This window comes from Anabrus simplex, chromosome 5 (genome assembly GCF_040414725.1).
Source record: "Anabrus simplex isolate iqAnaSimp1 chromosome 5, ASM4041472v1, whole genome shotgun sequence".
NCBI lineage: Eukaryota > Metazoa > Arthropoda > Insecta > Orthoptera > Tettigoniidae > Anabrus > Anabrus simplex.
The window spans coordinates 425,003,956-425,023,693 of NC_090269.1; the positions used below are offsets into that span (position 1 = coordinate 425,003,956).

The 19,738-nt window shown below is 38.5% G+C and overlaps 1 protein-coding gene across 1 annotated transcript in view; it reads right to left on the reverse strand.

The window, feature by feature from the left end:
* LOC136875041 (dual oxidase maturation factor 1) overlaps window positions 1-19,738 on the reverse strand; it is an 80,504-nt gene that overhangs the window by 45,452 nt on the left and 15,314 nt on the right. The window contains exons 3-5 of the mRNA XM_068227963.1: window positions 14,131-14,274; window positions 13,968-14,057; window positions 3,490-3,643 (exon numbers count right to left, since the gene is read on the reverse strand). Of these exons, the coding sequence (XP_068084064.1) occupies window positions 3,490-3,643; window positions 13,968-14,057; window positions 14,131-14,274 (388 nt within the window). The remainder of the gene's footprint in view (window positions 1-3,489; window positions 3,644-13,967; window positions 14,058-14,130; window positions 14,275-19,738) is intronic.

Sequence of the window (19,738 nt, forward strand, 5' to 3'; positions counted from 1 at the left end):
GGAGGCGGAGCTCTGGCCTCTTCCAGCTGATGGTGAGCGGCCGATCAGATCGGCTCCTGACTCCAAGAGGGTTAAGACAGGCAGGGGATACCATGTGTGTTATTCCACTGCCCCCACCCACACCTAGAGAAATGATACTCTAAAGGTTCATGTCAATGACTTGAGCCCCTTGCACAAGAGGGCCGTGTGTTTCAGGAGTTAAATAACAATGAGCCTATCTTTAATAATAATAATACTAATAATAGTGATAATTATCATAATTTTTGTGGCTATTGCAGCCTGGCGCAACTCTTGTAAGGCAGGCCCTCCGATAAGGGTGAGCGGCATCTGCCGTCTATTGAAAACTGTGCATTGGTGTGATGAAGGATAGTATTGTGTGTGCTGTGTGAGTTCAGAAATGTTGGGGACAGCACAAAAACCCAATCCTCAAGAGCCAATAAATCGATCGGAGACATTGCAAAGAACCGACTGTAAAGTCATTGTATGTTCAACACTTCTCCTGTTTATGTGCGGGTGAGATTAATTTTTGTAGCAAGTTTTATGACCGGATGCCCTCCGTGATGTCACACTCATCAGAGGAGTTAATGAGATGAAATGAAGGACGTGATATAGGGTTGTAGGAAGGGGGGAGGATGAAACCCAGTGCTGGCACATAGCCTACTCCTGCTGAATAACACCATGGGGTCTGCTCATGGCTTTAAGTCTCCATCCAACGGATGAATCACCATCAGCAGTGTCATATGCCCTCCCTCCATATGAGCACTGTGAAGAGTTTTGGAAATGAATCCAGGCTTTTGGTACATAACCTAGTGATTAGAAATTATACATGGTTTCTCTTATGAACCCAGACTGAGCACACAGTGTTTGTATTCTGTGCTTCAGCACCTGCCTCAGCCCAACTTACATCACGTGTGGCCACACTGCTTTAAGCATGTGTATATGAAATCTTACCTTATACAAGATGCTGGGAGTGTCATCTTTAATAATGAGAGACTTCATAAACACCATTAGGATCTTCCACACACCAATAGAGAGAGTTATGACTGTTCACACAACCATACGATGAAACCAGGCCTCATCCGAAAAGAACACAAGCTGTGGGTCAAATAAATGATCATTCAAGATGCAAGATATCACTCACAATATCTCACTCTTGTGGATGGATGAACACGTTTTAAACAATGGGCCCGTGTAAACAATTTGATGTTTAACAGCTTGATAGCTCTGTGTGCAGAGGAAACCGAAACCCCTACTTGTGCTAATTTTGTGAGTGATTTAATCGGTGACATTTCAAGATTTGCACCAATGTCATCTAGCTTTGCCTCTGTTAAAAACTCTTTGTGTGCGCACATGCTTTTTTTATTGAGCACTGAGCCAGTAGTTTCAAATTTATTTACAATGATGTGAATCTGAGCTCACGAAATTGCTGAACAATTGCATATCTGTTGAGCAAACTCGTAATTAAAGTAACTTTTACATACAAAACTACAGTATTGCTATGATAACTTTCTCACCATGTTAACAGCTGAGATTCGGCCTGGTTATTGATGCTAGGTCAAACACGTGCACGCTCCTTGCAAGGGCAAGAACTATGTACGCACCTCCCGTACAATTGCTTAGGTCTCGGAGAGTAGAAATGCCTCTGGACGGTCTGGGTTCATAAGAGAGACCCTGTATACCACCACCTCTCCTAACCTACCAGCAACATACTTATGGTGAAAATTCTTTCTGATGACTCTGATTGTAAACTCCTTAACTTTCTTTATTTCATGACCTTCTCCCAGTTATTTGGAGTTGGCACTGCTGTGGAGAGGGGAGATGACACACTACAAATCAGACTAAATGACACCAAACTGGCAGTGTTTCAGTGTTGAAGCACTTGGGTGGTATAGATTCAAGAGACAACCTTGCAAAATATGAAGTGGACAGTCGAATAAGCAAGGCAACTCAATTTTACCACCAAGTAAGACAACTGCTGTGGGATGAACAAGTACCATTGAAAGCTAAGAGGGTATTATATAAATCATATTATCCTCACGTATAGCTTGGAAACTACCACGTTAATGAGACAAGACAACTCAAAACTCCAAGCTGCAGAAATGAAATTCCTACGCACCATGATAAAGAAGACCAGGAAAGACAAGTTCAGGAATGAAAAAGTCCGAGAGGAGGTGGGAATAGGAGACTCCCTACTCAGAGGGTCCAGAAAGCAAGACTGAAATGGTTTGGCCATTTAAGAAGGATGAGTGCAAGCAGAACTGCACGAAGAGAATATGAAAGAGAAGTAAAAGGAAACAGACCAGTGGGCAGACCCAGAGGAAAATGGACTGATCTGGTGAAGAAAGATGTCAAGGAGAGAGGACAAGATTTGGAGAAGATTACAAGAGAACAGTGATTCATGGACAGACGAAGATGGAGGGGGTTCGTATACCACACCCGGGCAACTGGAGATGGTCGATGATGTGGAGTCAGGACTTTTGGATCGTCAGTTTTTCATTTCTTCAGATGAGGCCATTTCCAGCATCTTCTGTGATGTTCATTAACAAGGATCAGTCCTATAGTAAATATTTTCCAGGCTAGTTTTATTCTGCCCACCCTGTATTATTGAATGTCATTTGTATCATAGTGAATTGGTGGGTCAAGCTTTTGTGGTTTAAAAGAAATTTTACCTGTCATTGACAAAGCCACTTTGCGACCGTGAAGTACCAATGGTAACACCTAGTCGAATCAGAGATCACAGTTGTACACAAGATGTTTTAATGCTGACTCTGGTTTTTGATTTCTACATCTGGATCCCATTTCTAGATATTTGAAATGTGACACCTGTTCAGAGTAAATCTGTGCTGGTGATTTTCTGTTTGCTGATTACCAATCATTTTCTGAATGGGTATAATTTTAAGGCCGAACTGCTTGCTTCCTTTGTAGATGCTGTTCAGAACGAATGGCAGGTCTTGTAAATTTTCAGCAAGCATCACGATGTAATCTAATAGCGGATGGTGTTTATTTGCATCCTGTTGAATGTGTGGTTTTTTTTACTAGTTGCTTTATGTCACAATGACACCGATAGGTCTTATGGCAATGCTGGGATGGGAAAGGGCTGGGAGTGGGAAGGAAGCGGCTGTGGCCTTAATTAAGGTGCAGCCCCAGCATTTGCCTGGTGTAAAAATGGAAAACCACATTCAGGGTTGCCAACTGTGTGGTTTGAACCCACTATCTCCTGAATGCAAGCTTGCTTGCCCTTAAACACACAGCTGACTCGCTCAGTATTGTGATTCCTTTATCAATTTAATCAAAGACAATTCAAAATATAGAGAGATCATAAGTTAAAAAAGGATTGAAAAGAGGATACAACCTTGTCTCATACCTTTTTGTATTGTGATCTTTTTAATAATAATAATAATAATAATAATAATAACAACAACAATAACATAGTTCTCTTTCAATCAAACTTGTTCTAAATAAGCAAAGCATTTAGTACTGCAAACTTACCACAGGGCTATATGAGCATACCATCCTGCTGTCCTGTAATAACGTCCAAATCGCAGCCCTTCACCGTCCCATACAAAATAATCAGCAACCCACAAAATTGGAAGAGGAAGTCCTTTCATCTGAGCTTCACGAAATTCTTGCTGCAGTCGTCCAGCTACAGGAATAAATGAAATTATTTGCAAACTGTTATACAACTCTGAATGTTCTCTGTCACACAGTATGCTGATATACCAGGAGGCACCCAGAACGTAAGACAATAAGTCTAGTGAAAAATACCGACACTATATGACGGTATAATTTTCACAAACTGTTTTGAGAGTTATCAAGAAAATAATAATGGCAACACACTGTCACAGATGAGCAAAATTATTATTAGAAGTACACAATAAATGGCATGCCACTTCCTCACATTCCAAAATATGTAACTCTTAAAATGCACAATTTATAACACATTTCCTTTAAAATATTATTTTCTAAAAGTAATGCATAACCATGCAGAGTATATTTCTTTAAATTAGTTTGGACTAACCAGAAAAAATTAAAGGTTATACCAAGCCATTGGTTGGCTCAAGGGAGATAGAGCCATCTTCCATATTGTTCACTTGAGTAATTCTTGTCTTACATAAAATCAGCTTCATGGTCCGTATCGCACTTCAATAGATTCACAATTAAGTATTTATTTATTTTCCACCTAGTCGATACAATGATTGCTTAAGGCAATTTTTAATGGTCAAAAGTGGTACATGTTTCGTATATTATCAACATCTTCAGCCACATAACACTGTTTAGATGAAAAATATATAAAATTAATTAATTTTAAGGTCACTTCCTCTAAAGCATTACTTTGTCAATTTTATATATTTTTCATCTAAACAGTGTTATGTGGCTGAAGATGTTGATAATATACGAAACATGTACCACTTTTGACCATTAAAAATTGCCTTAAGCAATCATTGTATAGACTAGGTGGAAAATAAATAAATACTTAATTGTGAATCTAATTCTTGTCTGGCGCATCCACGTTGCAGGGGTGGGTACCCTCCACATCAGTAGGTCAGTGTGAAGGAGAGCTAAGTTCAGGCAGGGACCCAGTCTCACGGAGTATAACGTGGAACCCATGCCCAGGGTTACGGGTGAAGACTTTAACAGCATCTTGGTAGAGAAGGAGACCTTTGGAATGGTGAAGATGGTGAATGAGGCAACCCATCCTCTCTGTGGAAAATTAGAAGAGGAAACCACTGCCTTGTGGAGAAGAAGGATCTTCAAAGTCTAAGGGAGTAAACCCCCCAAAAAAATCCTCAGATGCGTTAGGATTAGCAGTTCAGCAGATTAGTAAATTAGTACTTGCTTTCAACTATAATACAATCCTCTGATGGAAGTTTAAAAATGGAAATGGAATTGACAAGTCTCTCACTACAGTTGCACAGTATGATGGTAATGCTGGCTGATGTTCGTGCAAGTGTTAGAACAGAGAACAAAACCCGATTTGGAACAATAAATATTTTAACAATGAATGGGAAGGAAAATGAATTGACTGACCTAATGGAGAGACAAAAATTCAACATCCTGGGATTAAGTGAAGTAAAATGGAAAGGGAAAGGAATGAAGAAACTAAGAAAGGGGTAGACCTTGTACTGGATGGGTAACAGTAAAGAAAAAAGAAATGGAGTGGAATTTGTAGTGAAAAAGAATGTTGAACCAATAGCTGAAGTCGAGTATGTAAATGAAAGAATTGTAATAATGCACATACATGTAAACAAGGAACTACTGAAGATAATACAGGTGTATGTTCCACAGACAAGATGTAGCATGGAAGAAAATGAAGAGTTCCTCAATGAACTGGAAGCACATATTGTTGGAGATGGGATCATGATAATGGGAGATCTGAATGCTCATGTGGGAACTGATAGAATGGGGTATGAGAATGTTCTGGGCTCACATGGGTATGGCGATAGAAATGAATATGGGGAGAAACTGTTGGACTTTTGTATCAGAAATAACCTGATAATAAAGAACACATGGTTTTTTTTGCTAGTTGCTTTACATCGCACCGACACAGATAGGTCTTGTGGCGACGATGGGACAGGGAAGGGCTAGAAGTGGGAAGGAAGTGGCCGTGGCCTTAATTAAGTTACAGCCCAAGCATTTGCCTGGTGTGAAAATGGGAAACCACGGAAAACCATTTTCAGGGCTGCCGACAGTGGGATTCGAACCTACTATCTCTCGAATACTGGATACTAACCGCACTTAAGCGACTGCAGCTATCGAGCTCGGTGAACACATGGTTTATGAAGAGGAATAGCCATAAGATCAGCCGATATAGTTGGGATGGACAGTATGGAACACTCATCGATTTTATCATAACAGACCAAGAATGGGGAAGATACATCATGAATATGAAGATAATCCCCTGTGAAAGTATGGAAGGTGATCATAGATTATTAATTGTGGAATTAAAACAGGTAAAAATCCCTAAAATTGTATTGAAGGAAAAACCAAAGATCAGTGGTACATATAAGTTAGAAAATTTGTTTATAAGGGTTATAGGGAGGTACATTCAGGGAAACAGGGTGGCCTAGGGAGCAGTGTTAAGGGAACAGGGAACTGGAAATCAAGTAGGGATGACATAAAAATGTTAGTGCTCAACTGTAGAAGTATTGTAAAGAAAGGAATAGAATTAAGTAATTTAATAGAGATATACTTACCAGATATTGTAATAGGAGTTGAATCATGGCTGAGAAATGATATAAAGGATGCAGAAATTTTCTCATGGAACTGGAGGGTGTATCGTAGAGATAGAATAGGAATGGTAGGAGGGGGAGTATTAATTCTCGTGAAAGAAGAATTTGTAAGCTACGAAAAAGTTAAAGATGACAAGCACAAAATTCTAGGGATAAGGCTCATTTCTAAAGATAATAGGCAACTTGATGTCTTTGGAGTGTACAGACCAGGAAAGGGTAGCGCAGATGCTGATTCAGAATTATTTGATAAGATAATCAGCTATGTGGGAAACAATAAGGAAAGGAACGTGATCATAGCGGGCATTCTCATTTTACCAAATGTCAATTGGGAAGGTAATGCGAATGACAGGAAACATGACCAACAAATGGCAAATAAGTTGATATGGGAAGGGCACCTGATTCAGAAAGTGATGGAACCAACTAGAGGGAAGAATATTCTGGATGTGGTGCTGGTAAAACCAGGTGAGCTGTATAGAGAAACCAAAGTCATAGATGGTATTAGCGATCACGAAGCTGTTTTTGTGGTAATTGAAGAGAAATGTGAAAGAAAGGAAGAGATTAAAATTAGGACTGTTAGGCAGTACCATATGGCTGATAAAACAGGCATGAGGGAGTATTTAATAAGTAACTATGGTCAATGGAAAATGGTAAATAAAAATGTAAACAGACTCTGGGATGGGTTTAAAGCAATTATTGAGGAATGTGAAAATAGGTTTGTACCTTTAAAGGTGGTAAGGAATGGTAAAGATCCACTATATTATAACAGGGAAGTAAAGAGACTAAGAAGGAGGTGCAGGTTGGAAAGAAATAGAGTTAGAAATGGCTGTGGAAGTAAGGAGAAATTGAAGGAACTTACTAGGAAATTGAATCTAGCAAAGAAGTCAGCTAAGGATAACATGATGGCAAGCATAATTGGTGGTCACACTAATTTTAGTGAAAAATGGAAGAGTATGTATAGGTACTTTAAGGCAGAAACAGGTTCCAGGAAGGACATTCCAGGAATCATTAATGAACAAGGGGAGTGTGTATGTTAGGATCTTCAAAAGGCAGAAGTATTCAGTCAGCAGTATGTAAATATTGTTGGTTACAAGGATAATGTCCAAATAGAGGAGGTGACTAATACTAAAGAAGTATTAAAATTTACCTATGACAGCAATGACATTTACAATAAGATACAAAAGTTGAAAACTAGAAAAGCAGCTGGAAGTGATAAGGTTTCAGAGGATATACTAAAGGCAATGGGTTGAGATATAGTACCATATCTGAAGTACTTATTTGATTATTGTTTCCATGAAGGAACTTTACCAAATAAATGGAGAGTTGCTATACTAGCCCCTGTATATAAAGGAAAGGGTGATAGACATAAAGCTGAAAATTACAGGCCAGTCAGTTTGACATGCATTGTATGTACGCTTTGCGAAAGCATTCTTTCTGATTATATAAGACATGTTTCCAAAATTAATAACTGGTTTGATAGAAGGTGGTTTGGGGTTAGGAAAGGTTATTCCACTGAAGCCCAAGTTGTAGGATTCCAGTAAGATACAGTATAGCAGATATCCTGGATTCAGGAGGTCAATTGGACTGTATCGCGATTGACCTGTCTAAGGCATTTGATAAGGTAGATCATGGGAGACTACTGGCAAAAATGAGTGCAATTGGACTTGACAAAAGAGTGACTGAATGGGTGGCTCTGTTTCTAGAAAATAGAACTCAGAGAATTAGAGTAGGTGAAGCTTTATCTGTCCTTGTAAAAATTAAGAGGGGAATTCCTCAAGGCAGTATTATTGGACTTTTGTGTTTTCTTATATATATATATATATATCAATGATATGTGTAAAGAAGTGGAATCAGAGATAAGGCTTTTCGCAGATGATGTTATTCTGTACAGAGTAATAAATTACAAGATTGTGAGCAACTGAAAAATGACCTCGATAATGTTGTGAGATGGACAGTAGGCAATGGTATGATGATAAACGGGGATAAAAGTCAGGTTGTGAGTTTCACAAATAGGAAAAGTCCTCTCAGTTTTAATTACTGCGTTGATGGGGTGAAAGTTCCCTTTGGGGATCATTGTAAATACCTAGGTATTAATATAAGGAAAGATCTTCATTGGGGTAATCACCTAAATATGATTGTAAATAAAGGGTACAGATCTCTGCACATAGTTATGAGAGTATTTAGGGGTTGTAGTAAGGATGTAAAGGAGAGAGCATATTTATCTCTGGTGAGACCCCAACTAGAGTATGGTTCCGGTGCATGGGACCCTTACCAGGATTACTTGATTCAGGAACTGGAAAAAATCCAAAGGTAAGCAGCTCGATTTGTTCTGGGCGATTTCCAACAAAAGAGTAGCATTACAAAAATGTTGCAAAGTTTGGGTTGGGAAGACTTGGGAGAAAGGATACGAGCTGCTGGACTAAGTGGTATGTTCTGAGCTGTCAGTGGAGAGATGGCGTGGGAGGACATCAGTAGACGAATAAGTTTGGATGGTGTCTTTAAAAGTAGGAAAGATCACAATATGAAGATAAAGTTGGAATTCAAGAGGACAAATTGGGGCAAATATTTCTTTATAGGACGGGGAGTTAGGGATTGGAATAACTTACCAAGGGAGATGTTCAATAAATTTCCAATTTCTTAGCAATCATTTAAGAAAAGGCTAGGAAAACAACAGATAGGGAATCTGCCACCTGGGCGACTGCCCTAAATGCAGATCAGTAGTGACTGACTGAAGATTTGGGAATTGAAATAGGAGGATAAAAGAATGGTATTCCAAGATTGTATAAAAAGCAAGTTGCCTAACATGGAAATATGAAGTGGAGAAGAAGAGTGGGACAATTTAAGACAGACATTTGTGGAAGCAGCAATTGAGGTGTACGAGGAAAACAAAAGCAGAGGTGGACACAGTGGTGGACAGACAAAATAGAAAATAAAATAAAAGAAAGGAGCAAGATAAAGTTGGATAAGGAAAATCGAAAAACATATCAGAGAGATGAGAATAAGATAGAAAGGTTAGATGTGGAATACAGAAGATTGAAACTACAAGTAAAGAGGAGGATCAAAGAAGAAAAGGAGAAATGTTGGGGAGAGTTTACCAATAAAATTGAGCAAGATAGTCGAGGAAATCAGAAACTATTATACAGAGAAATAAAATCAAAAAGAATAAATCAAGAAACAATCAAGACATTAGAGAGAGAAGATAGATCGATAGTACATGACGAAAAGGGTCTTCAGGAGGTGATGGCGAAGTATTTTGAAAAACTTTGAGATAAGAAAATGGATATAATAGATGGAGAAAAGGAAGAGAACCCAATAACACTGTTGGAACTTGAAAGGGCAGTGAAAGCAATGACCAAAGGTAAAGCAGGTGGAAAAGATGAATTCAACTCTGATATGATTAAGGCAGCAGGAAGCATTGGACTACAGTGGTTATACAGAGCCCTGAATGCCATATGGAAGGATGAAAGGATATCTGATGATTGGCAACAAGGAAGCATTATACCACTGTTCAAAAAAGGAAATAGGAAGAAATAAAATTATAGAGGTAATACCCTATTATCACAGGGGCTAAAAATATTGGAGAAAGTCATAGACAAAAGACAGAGGGATATAATAGAAACACAGTTAGAGGAAGAACAATATGGCTTCAGACCAAATAGATCAACAATAGACTTGATATTTACAGTGCGAACGATAATGGAAAAGCAATGAAAGGAATAAGGAAATCATCTTCGTATTTTTGGATTTGGAAAAAGCTTATGATACAGTTAAGAGAAAACATGCATAGGAATGCCTACTGAAAAGGAATGTACCAAAATCATTAATGAAGAAGATAAAAATGTTGTATCATGAGAGTCTACAAACTTTTTTTTTTTTCATGTTAGAACTAATTTTCTACAAATCTACACAGTATCAGCACATGAAACTCTTTCTTACATGAAATGTTCAAAATTTCCTCTGTTAGCACCGTTACATGTATTATCCGGTGTTGCATTGAATCCCAGATGCACGGATGAAATAATAATTAAACTTATGTCGTAATGGTCCACTTTTTCAATTCAATAATAGGAATGCAGAAGTCTTTACATAATGTGACATCCGTAAACAAGTTCAATAGTTTTTCACAATCAGGAGTGTACAGGATTATTTGCAACAGTTGTAATTCTTCTTACATCGGACAGACTGGGAGGAGCTTTAATATAAGGTACACGGAACACGTTAATGCCCTGAAGTACAGTATATTTTCAGCTGTAGGACAGCATATGCATCACTATAATCACAAATTCACAGACATAAAACAAGATATGGAAATTCTCAAAATCATCAATAAAGGACCCTTCCTTAACTTTATGGAAAGCTGCTTCATACATATAGATCAAAATTTCAACCCCAAATTATAATCTTAATGACATTTCAGAAAACCCAAATACTGTATCCTGTTTGACCTTCTAATTCCCATTTTTAGAAACGTCAAACCAAGAAGTCGTAATTCAGTTTTTCATACTATTCACAGCACCTTTCGTCAACAGCCATCTGTTTTCCCACATCCTTCGGCCCTGCCTTAATCCCCCTTCCCCTCTCTCTTTTCTTTGAATCTTACAACCGTTGCTATGAGGCACACAATAGTAGGCCATGCAACACATGCTGCAACGAAAGGCAAGTCTTACATAACCTGTGCCATTTGATTAGCACTCTCTCTCCTTCAGTTCATTAATTTTATCTATCATTTATTCAGGTTAACTTCATGGACACTACACTGAATTCCGAATGTCTACCAGCTACAAATTAAGAATGTGCCAGGGACCATTACAACATAAGTTTAATTATTATTGTGATCACAATTCAATATGAATCAAAACCATGAAATTTATATTCTATGCACTAATGAAAATTAAAATCCCCCACATGATCGGGAATCAAACCAGGGATCCGGCCAGCAAGCTAACCATGTAGCCATGGAACCAAGCACACTCTACCACTGTTTCACCGAGACATCATGATATGTGAAAGACTGAGTTTACTATCAAAAGTGTATGCCTCCATAGTGAAACGGTTAGTGCTGTTAGGTGCTGTCCTCAGAGGCTCAGGTTTGATTCCCAGATGTTTAAGAGTGGCAGGGGGAGTGGGGCTGGTATGTTGTTAAAATAGGACATGCAGCTCACCTCCATAGGGGGTCGGTCTCAAATGAGCTGCACCACCTCAAGATGGGGACATGAGTTTACTGTTAAAAGTTTGCTGAGATGTGCTATATTCCCAACTCTTTTCCATTAATTTCCTCATGCTGAAGATTGGGTCCACTGTAGATCTTCCACTTCTAAAGCCATACTGTTCCTCTTGCAACTCTCCTTCTACCTTTCTTCTCCTTTCTAATATTCTTTCCAGTATTTTTGCCACTTGTGAAAAGTGTGCGATTCTGCTATAGTTAAAACACACATTTTGGTCCCCCTTCTTAAAAACTGGTATTATTATTCACTTTTCCCAGTCTTCTGGCACATGTTTCTCTATTGACTTTAACAATCTGTACACCCATGATTTGCACACAGGTCCAGCAGTCTTTATCATTTCCACACTAATTTCATCCATTCCTGGTGTCTTCCCCATTTTCATTTTAGAGACTATGAATTCCACCTCTTTATATCATCTTCTACTATTAAGTCATCACATCGTATTACTACCGTCTCCTCTGCACAGTTTCTCACATACAGCAGTTTATTAAAATACTCCTTCGATCTTCTCTTTATTTCTTCTGGATGTGTTATTATATCACCACCTTCCTCTTTCATCAGCTTTGTATATACTCTTTCTTTCCTATTATCTCATTTAATTCCATCCATACATCATTCTTTTACTGCCAGCTCCATCTATTTCCATCTTTTGTGTAAATTCTTTCCAACTTTTCTTCTCTCACCAGTTTCTTACTTTTCCTTTTGTTATCAAGATACTTCCTTTTGCTTTCTTCTTTTCTTTCACCGCTTCTCTCACCTCCTCGTTCCACCATGACGTCTTCTTTTCTTTCACTCTTGTCAATGTTCTGCCACAGACACTCTCTGCCCCACTTACAAATGCCCTTTTGAAGTTGGAACATTCATCTTCCACATTTTCTACCTCAGTAAATGGAATAGTTGTTTCAGTCTTTCCAGAAATTCTTCCTGTACATGCTTATCTTTTAGTTTTCACATTTTACTATCTCTTATCTCTTTTAATTTTTTCCGTTTTCTCCACTCTCGGTTTCGCTATCACAACTCTATGATCTCCATCGAAAGCTTCTCCTGATGAAGCTGCTACATCCATCAACTGTCTGCAATTTGTGCATTCCACCAGAAAATAATCAATTACTGATTTTATTCTTCTGTCACCCTAGCCATATCTTGTAATTTTCCTGCTGCTTTTCTTTCGAAACCATGTGTTGCCCACAATCATTCCATTCCTCTCACAAAATCCAACTGGTTTCTTCATTCCTTTTCCCACATCCACATGGTCGGATTACTTTTTTGTTTCTTTGTCTTTCATTTTCCACCTGTGCATTTCTCTCATGATAATCACTTCCACATCAGTTATCTCTTTTTCTAGTTTCTGCAATGATTTCTCAATATGCTCCTCTTTGTTTCCTCTCTGTGGTCCATACACATGTATGAAGTCCTTCGCTTCATTCCTCATTCTCAGTCTAATTTTCATTATCCTGTCGCTGATGTACTCTACCATATCCACATACTTCTCCAGCTGTTTTGAGATAATCAAGCCCACACCATCTTTTGCCTTTTGGCCACTCCAGTATAGTGTATATCGTTTCCTCATTCTCCTCTTTCTTTTCTCCTTCTATTCATTCAACCCTATCATTTCTATTCCCTCTTTCTCCATAAAATTCACCACTTCTTCTGCCTTTCCTGTCAGGGTCATAAGGTTGATGATGCCCACCTTCACGACGTGGTTACTGATTGCCCATTTTTCACAGTTGGCAGAGACAGGTTCCAAAATGCCATATCATGTATAGGCTATTATTACAGTGGGGTCACCACTCCCAAAGGCATTTTATACCTACTGCCAGGTGCTCCTCCGGTGTACAGACGCCTTTTGCAACTGCTTCTCTGAGGTGCAAATGTTGCTGACAGCAGAAAGTTCTTCCATTTTCTGCCATCTAGACCGTTGAACATGTTCTCCTTTCTGGTGAATTTTTGTGTCATTTCCTACACAAAGGCTTCACCTGGCCTCCAAAGAGAGGACTCTTCCGCTTGTAGCCATTAGTCCTCCATTTCAGTGTTGTGAAGTTTGGTAATGGCCGCTTAACCCTTGGCCAGACAGTCGCAGGTAGTACTGTCTACTGTCACATACAGTAGCAGGATGATTCTGACCTGACGTTATAAAAATCATACTGGAACTATTGAACACAATAATGTAAAAACTGTGAGGATAAATTTAATAGTTCAAATATCTGCCATCGAACACTTTTATTTTCTGTTTTTATTTCTATTCATCTCTTTATCAGCCAGTTTATGTTGATAAGAATAGTATCATACTGTAATGGAATATGGGAGATTTCAGAAGCAGGAAGCATAGGATTTATTTTTAAAGCTCTAATAAGAAGAGATCAAGAGATAACCAGGAGAGATCTGACAGTAGATGGTAGAGAAAGGAGTAGATTACGAGTAGGAATTTCACAGCCTCATAGCAAATATTTCTGAACATCATGTAGTAGCGAACATAGAAAGGAGACAGTTCAATGAACAAACGTTTTTAACATACCGTAAGGACCAAAACCAAATCTTCCCTGATCCCAAGCCCACGTGAACCTTTCGTTGTAATCAATGATTTCATCTGGCAGGATCAAAGCACCTAAAAAATACACACAATAATGAAAAAGTGGAAGAAATGTCACAGCAGAGAGTAAACATTGGACAAAACTCACTGCCTATCCTCTTCAAAGTGATGTTCACAGAACGAAGACCCAGCTTCATGCCAATGGTAGCATTGATCTCAGAAGGACTGCCAGCCTTATATGGTGTAACAGTAGAGATCTGGCCTACCTCCCATTCTTGACCAAAGTTGCCAACTGGTGAGAGAAAGAGAGCACTATTCAGAGAATTCCAAACAAACTTGCGAATCAATGAAAAGACTCGGCTGAAAACATGTTCAAATGTATATGTAATTAAATTATTGATAATTAATTGTGGAAGCAAAGATAGGAAAACAGGTGGGCTGGTGAGATAAACTACAAGCCAATCAACCAAAGCAATTAATAATAATAATAATAATAGCCCAAATAAGCAAGCAAATATGACCTCAAAAATGAGGAAATATGACCTCAAAAGTGATGAAATATGATGTAAAAATGACAAAATATGACCCGAAAATGATTAATCAAAATATGGGCATTTTAAAATAAATTATAAATCGGAACAGTAATTCCTCTGATACATATTTGTTAACTAAATTCTTTATTCTTACTTTAATATTAGTTTTCTGAATATACATGTGCAGCAATTATTCACAGTCTATTATCCTTGATTCACTTATCAAACTTTTGTGAACTAAGTTCGCTAAGATTATCAGATCACACAACATTGTAAAAGTCCAAGTTTGCACCCTGCATTGGTGGTTTGAAATACGAAAAAACTAGAAATCAATATATTTGAAAAATATATTCTGGAACGTTTAAGCCCATATTTCATTAACATCATTCAAATGCATTAAAGTTTAAACTGAGCACCAAGAAACGAATTAAATAGATGTCTTTCAGTACATTATGGTAGGGCATCAGAGCCTATAGTGCAAACTTACATACCTTTTCTCCGCGGGAGGAACTGAAGTGTATGACAAGATTCATCTTCAAAGCATCAGGCGCGAAAGACCTCCGATTATCACTTAACACATTCTTGTAAGAGGAGAAGCTCCTTTCTACATCACAAGACGTTACTGGTGCATATTTAAATAATGTTAAATCACTGCTGTCGAGTATGCACTCATCTTGAATTGTACTGGTACCTTCTCCTCTAAGAACATCATTTATCTTGCACACATGGTGAAAACTATCATTTCGATTAAGCACATTTTGAAGTTTCCGTTTTACACTGTCACCAACTATTCCATGCGATTGTTGTACTGAAAGTTCAACACTTCTCACAATGTCAATACTTGCATGAATTTCTAAGCCAGCAGATTCTAAACGAGTAATTGCACTCAATATAATTCCAAAGTTGTTCAATTTAATATATGCCAAACTATCTGACAAACTGTTGGAAAACAATTCCTGGGCAATCTTGATAGAAGAGGCATCATCTTTGTTGAAGCCGTTAACAATGTTTTTGATAGTGGAGTAGTTTACGCAATAACACGCGGCAGCATCAAGCCACGTCCCCCACCTAGTAAGAACTGGCTGTGGAGGGAGTGTCGTCGAAGGAGCTAACTCCTTGAAAGTTGCAACCCGCAGTGGTGCTTTCAAAAAAAAATTTTTGTCACTAGGTATTAATTTATTGACTTCAGGAAAATGTCCACGAATTTCTTCTGTCACCCTATGCAGAGCATGCGCAAGGCAAGTGACGTGAATCATTCTTGGATAAAACAGCTTGAGGCCTTCAGCAGCTTTCACCATATATGGAGCAGCATCGGTAACAAAGAGAAGAACGTTTTCCCGCTTAATTTCATCCTTCCACAAAATATTTAGTGCATTGTCAAAAAGAATTGCAATCGTTGAATGATTTGCTCTCTCTAAAACTTCTGAGGTTAGTAGAAAAATATTCCCAGGACGATCAGCACGGAGTGTTCCAATAATTACATTCCCTATATGTCTGCCTGCAGTGTCCGTCGTCTCATCATTAGATATCCAAATCTTATTGTCTGCTACACTGTGTCGTATTCGATTTAGAGTATCTTCATAGCAACACGATAAATAGTTTTTCGCAGTGTTGATTCTGTAGGAACAGATTTTTTAGTGTATTTCTCCAGAAAATTCTTGAAATGGGTATTGTTCATCTTGTTTAGAGAAATGTTTGCAGACACCATCATCTAACAAAGTTCCTTTGAAAAATCCGAACATCAGTCTATCGCTGAAGATGTAACAGCCTTATCGAATATCAATTGCTGCCTCTTCTTATCGACATGTTGTCGTTTGACTTGTTGCTGTGTTTCGCCGTGTTACAATGTTGTTGCACATTAAAACGTTTTTCAGCCACGTCTTTCACTTCACACAACTTTCAAAATAGAACTAAACCGTCTGTACAGAAATATTCTTCTCCAAATTCCTTAACAAAGCTTTCTAACTAAACACTAGTAGAAGACTTTTCCTTAGGCATACTGGAATGTGTGCTGGCATACAATTTAATGTAAACTAACGGCTGTGTAAGTGAAAGGAGGTTGAAGTTCTAATATCTGAACAAAGACAAGTGAGCGATTACCAGAAGTAATTAGCTCACTGCTGGGACGGGATTTTCCAGATTATTTCTGTCTCTACCTGGGAGACCGGGTTGCCGAGTACAGCGGGTTGGTTATTCGACTATTCGACTTGTATCAACAGCGTGATATCGAGAAGCAGTTTTGTAAACACTAGTTCGCATTCGGTAAGTTGAAGATGATTTTGCACACCTACAGCTGTCATCAAACCACCGAAATATGACGTTTCTACTAAAATAGCTCAAAATATGACCTTTATGGCAAAAAATTGCCAAAATATGCATTTAAATGACAAATTAAAATCACTTAATTGTGACGATAATCACCTGATTTGCACCGAAATCCAATCAGACAAGAAAATAGAGACAAAGAAAAAATACGACTTTTCCTAAACATCTGAGCAATAATAATAATAATAATAATAATAATAATAATTTTTTTTTTTTTTTTTTTTTGCGAGGGAGTGTGGAAAATCTTTCATAAGACGCTTGCGAGGGTCCGCACTCAACAAGTGTGTGGAGATTCTTACCCACTAAAAACCACACTCCCTTTTCCCACGACGTTTATCTCCGCCCCGGAAACCACTCTCGCATTACTTCAGGGCGGATGTCGTGCTTAATGCATCTTGTGCTTCATCTTCCTTCTTCTGCTTTACTGTCTGTCGTAATCGTCCAGATCCTTCTTCTTCTGACGCAGAATATTTTCTACGTAGACTGCCACCTGGTCCCAAGATTCTCGACTTCGTAGCATTACTGACACGATCCCTTCTGGCGTCAATTCTCCGTGCATAACATCTAAACATCTTCTTTGTGGCAGCCAATGAACACACACAAAGAAAGTATGTGATACGTCATCGATATCACCGCAGTATATGCACACCGGACTAGTTGCTAGCCCTAGCCTATGAAGAAATTTTCGGAAGTATCCATGACCTGTCAAGAACTGTGTGAGATAGTAGTTCACTTCACCATGATTTCGGGCAACCCATACGCCCAGAGAAGGTATCAGTCTTTTCGTCCATTTCCCTCTAGAATCATCTTCCCATCTTGTTTGCCATCGTTGCATTCTGCGACTATGAGCCAAAGCCTTTGCTCTTTTCCTTCCTAGCTCTTCTTGTGTGAGCCAAATTTCTTGTCTTTCGAAGGCCAACAAGTCAATGGGAGCTACTGCTGCTACTACTAGAATCGCAGGTTCTGATACTGTGCGATATGCGCAAGCAATTCGTAAAGCTGCTCTCCGTTGTACAGCCGCAATTCTTGACCGATATTTCACAATTTTTAACGATTCAGCCCAAATTTCTGAACCGTATAGCAGTATCGATTGAACAATCGACATGAGAAGCCGCCTTTTACTAGATATCGGTCCCTTGATATTTCCCACGAGTCTACTCAGTGCAGTCATGGTTTTCGCTGCCTTATCTGTTACCCGTTGGATGTGGTCCCAATATGTAAGCTTAGTATCAAGCGTTACACCAAGATATTTTGTGCTCCTAGTTGTTTCGATGGCTATCTGTCCGATCTGCATCGGTACAACAGTATTAATCCTTTTCCTCGTCAGGAGGACAATTTCCGTTTTATGATCTGCGAGTTCTAACTTGTGATTTATCATCCATTCTTTGACACGTCACATCACCTGATTCTGTTTAAATTGAGCCAGCTCTAGGTTACGGGTTACTATCACAGCAGCCACATCATCAGCATAACCCACAAGTTTTACATCTTCTGGCATCTCCAGCCGTAACAAATCATCATACATGATGTTCCAAAGGTGTGGTCCGAGAATTGAGCCTTGCGCTGCACCAGCTGTGAGCCGTTTCCTTCTCTGACCGTCTTCCGTGTCGTATAACAATGTACGGTCTTTCAAATAGTATCGCAGTATATACACGAGATATTCTGGTAGCTTGAAAGTTTCTTCTAGAGCTTCCAAAATATCGCTCCATTTTAATAATAATAATAATAATAATAATAATAATAATAATAATAATAATAATAATAATAATAGAGGACCCATGAACATTTAAAAAGAAGCGCATTATGGAATGTTGCAGTTTGTAGTCAGAATTCACCCATTCTAACAGCATCATGCCATCTGTCTGATAAAAATCTATCCATATATTTGCTTTTTTATCCTGCAGTTCTTGATGTAAAGCTTGGTATTGTGATGTAGAAGACAATGATATTTTTAATCGCAGTTCTTTTACATAGAACGGTTGCTTTGTGAGTTCGTGGGTTAGTCTTGAAGGAACATTTTTTGCCAGGCAGAGAGCTGTTTTAAGATACGTGGCCTTCACTCTTTCTAGTGTAGCTAGGTTATCTTTCGATAGGTGCTCCCAGATGATGGGGTTTGTTTATACATAGACTTTTTTCTCTCATCAGCATGGAAGTTATTAGGAACACTGTGCCATCTGTTGCTGGGAAATGTTAGAGAATCAAAGAGTATCTAGCAGGGAATAGTATTCTTCCGTGATCAGAGGAAGTGTATACTCTCTGGCTTGGCAGGTAGTAATCAAACAACACTGCATTCAGTGGCAATACTAAGGATGAAAATCACATATATCAGAATATTAATGAAAGTGTTGGTCTCTTAGCAACCTGCTAAATACGAAATGTCTTACAGGTCACGGTAAGCCTTCACCTGCAATTATTGGAGTGATCATTTAATGATTTGATTTTATGATTACTCAAAGATTTCTGAACATAGAGACCCATCAGTATCTCATGATTCACCGGCAGGTAATTCCGGAGAGAATAAAACAAAAATGAAGCAAACTGGTCGAGTAGAACGGACACACGGATTTGCCAAAGCCGTTTTTAGTGAACTCTTTTAATACATAGATGTCTTCTGCGATTGTGTGTTGGCATTTTGATTTTACCCCATTTTGGCTGCCTGCAAGTCAATTTTGACAATCACTTTTACTCAGAGTTGGGAAGTAATTGAGTAACAGTAAATGAATTACCGTACTTGCATTAATTCGATTTTTAGTAACTTTTACTCATAATCGTTACTTTTCATAAAATGTAATTTTTCACTTGTAATTTACTTCTGTAATAAAATTGTAATTGTTAAATTTCAGTGATCAATATACATTGTATCAAGAGCTTAGCAACATTGCCGCCCCAGCACTTGCA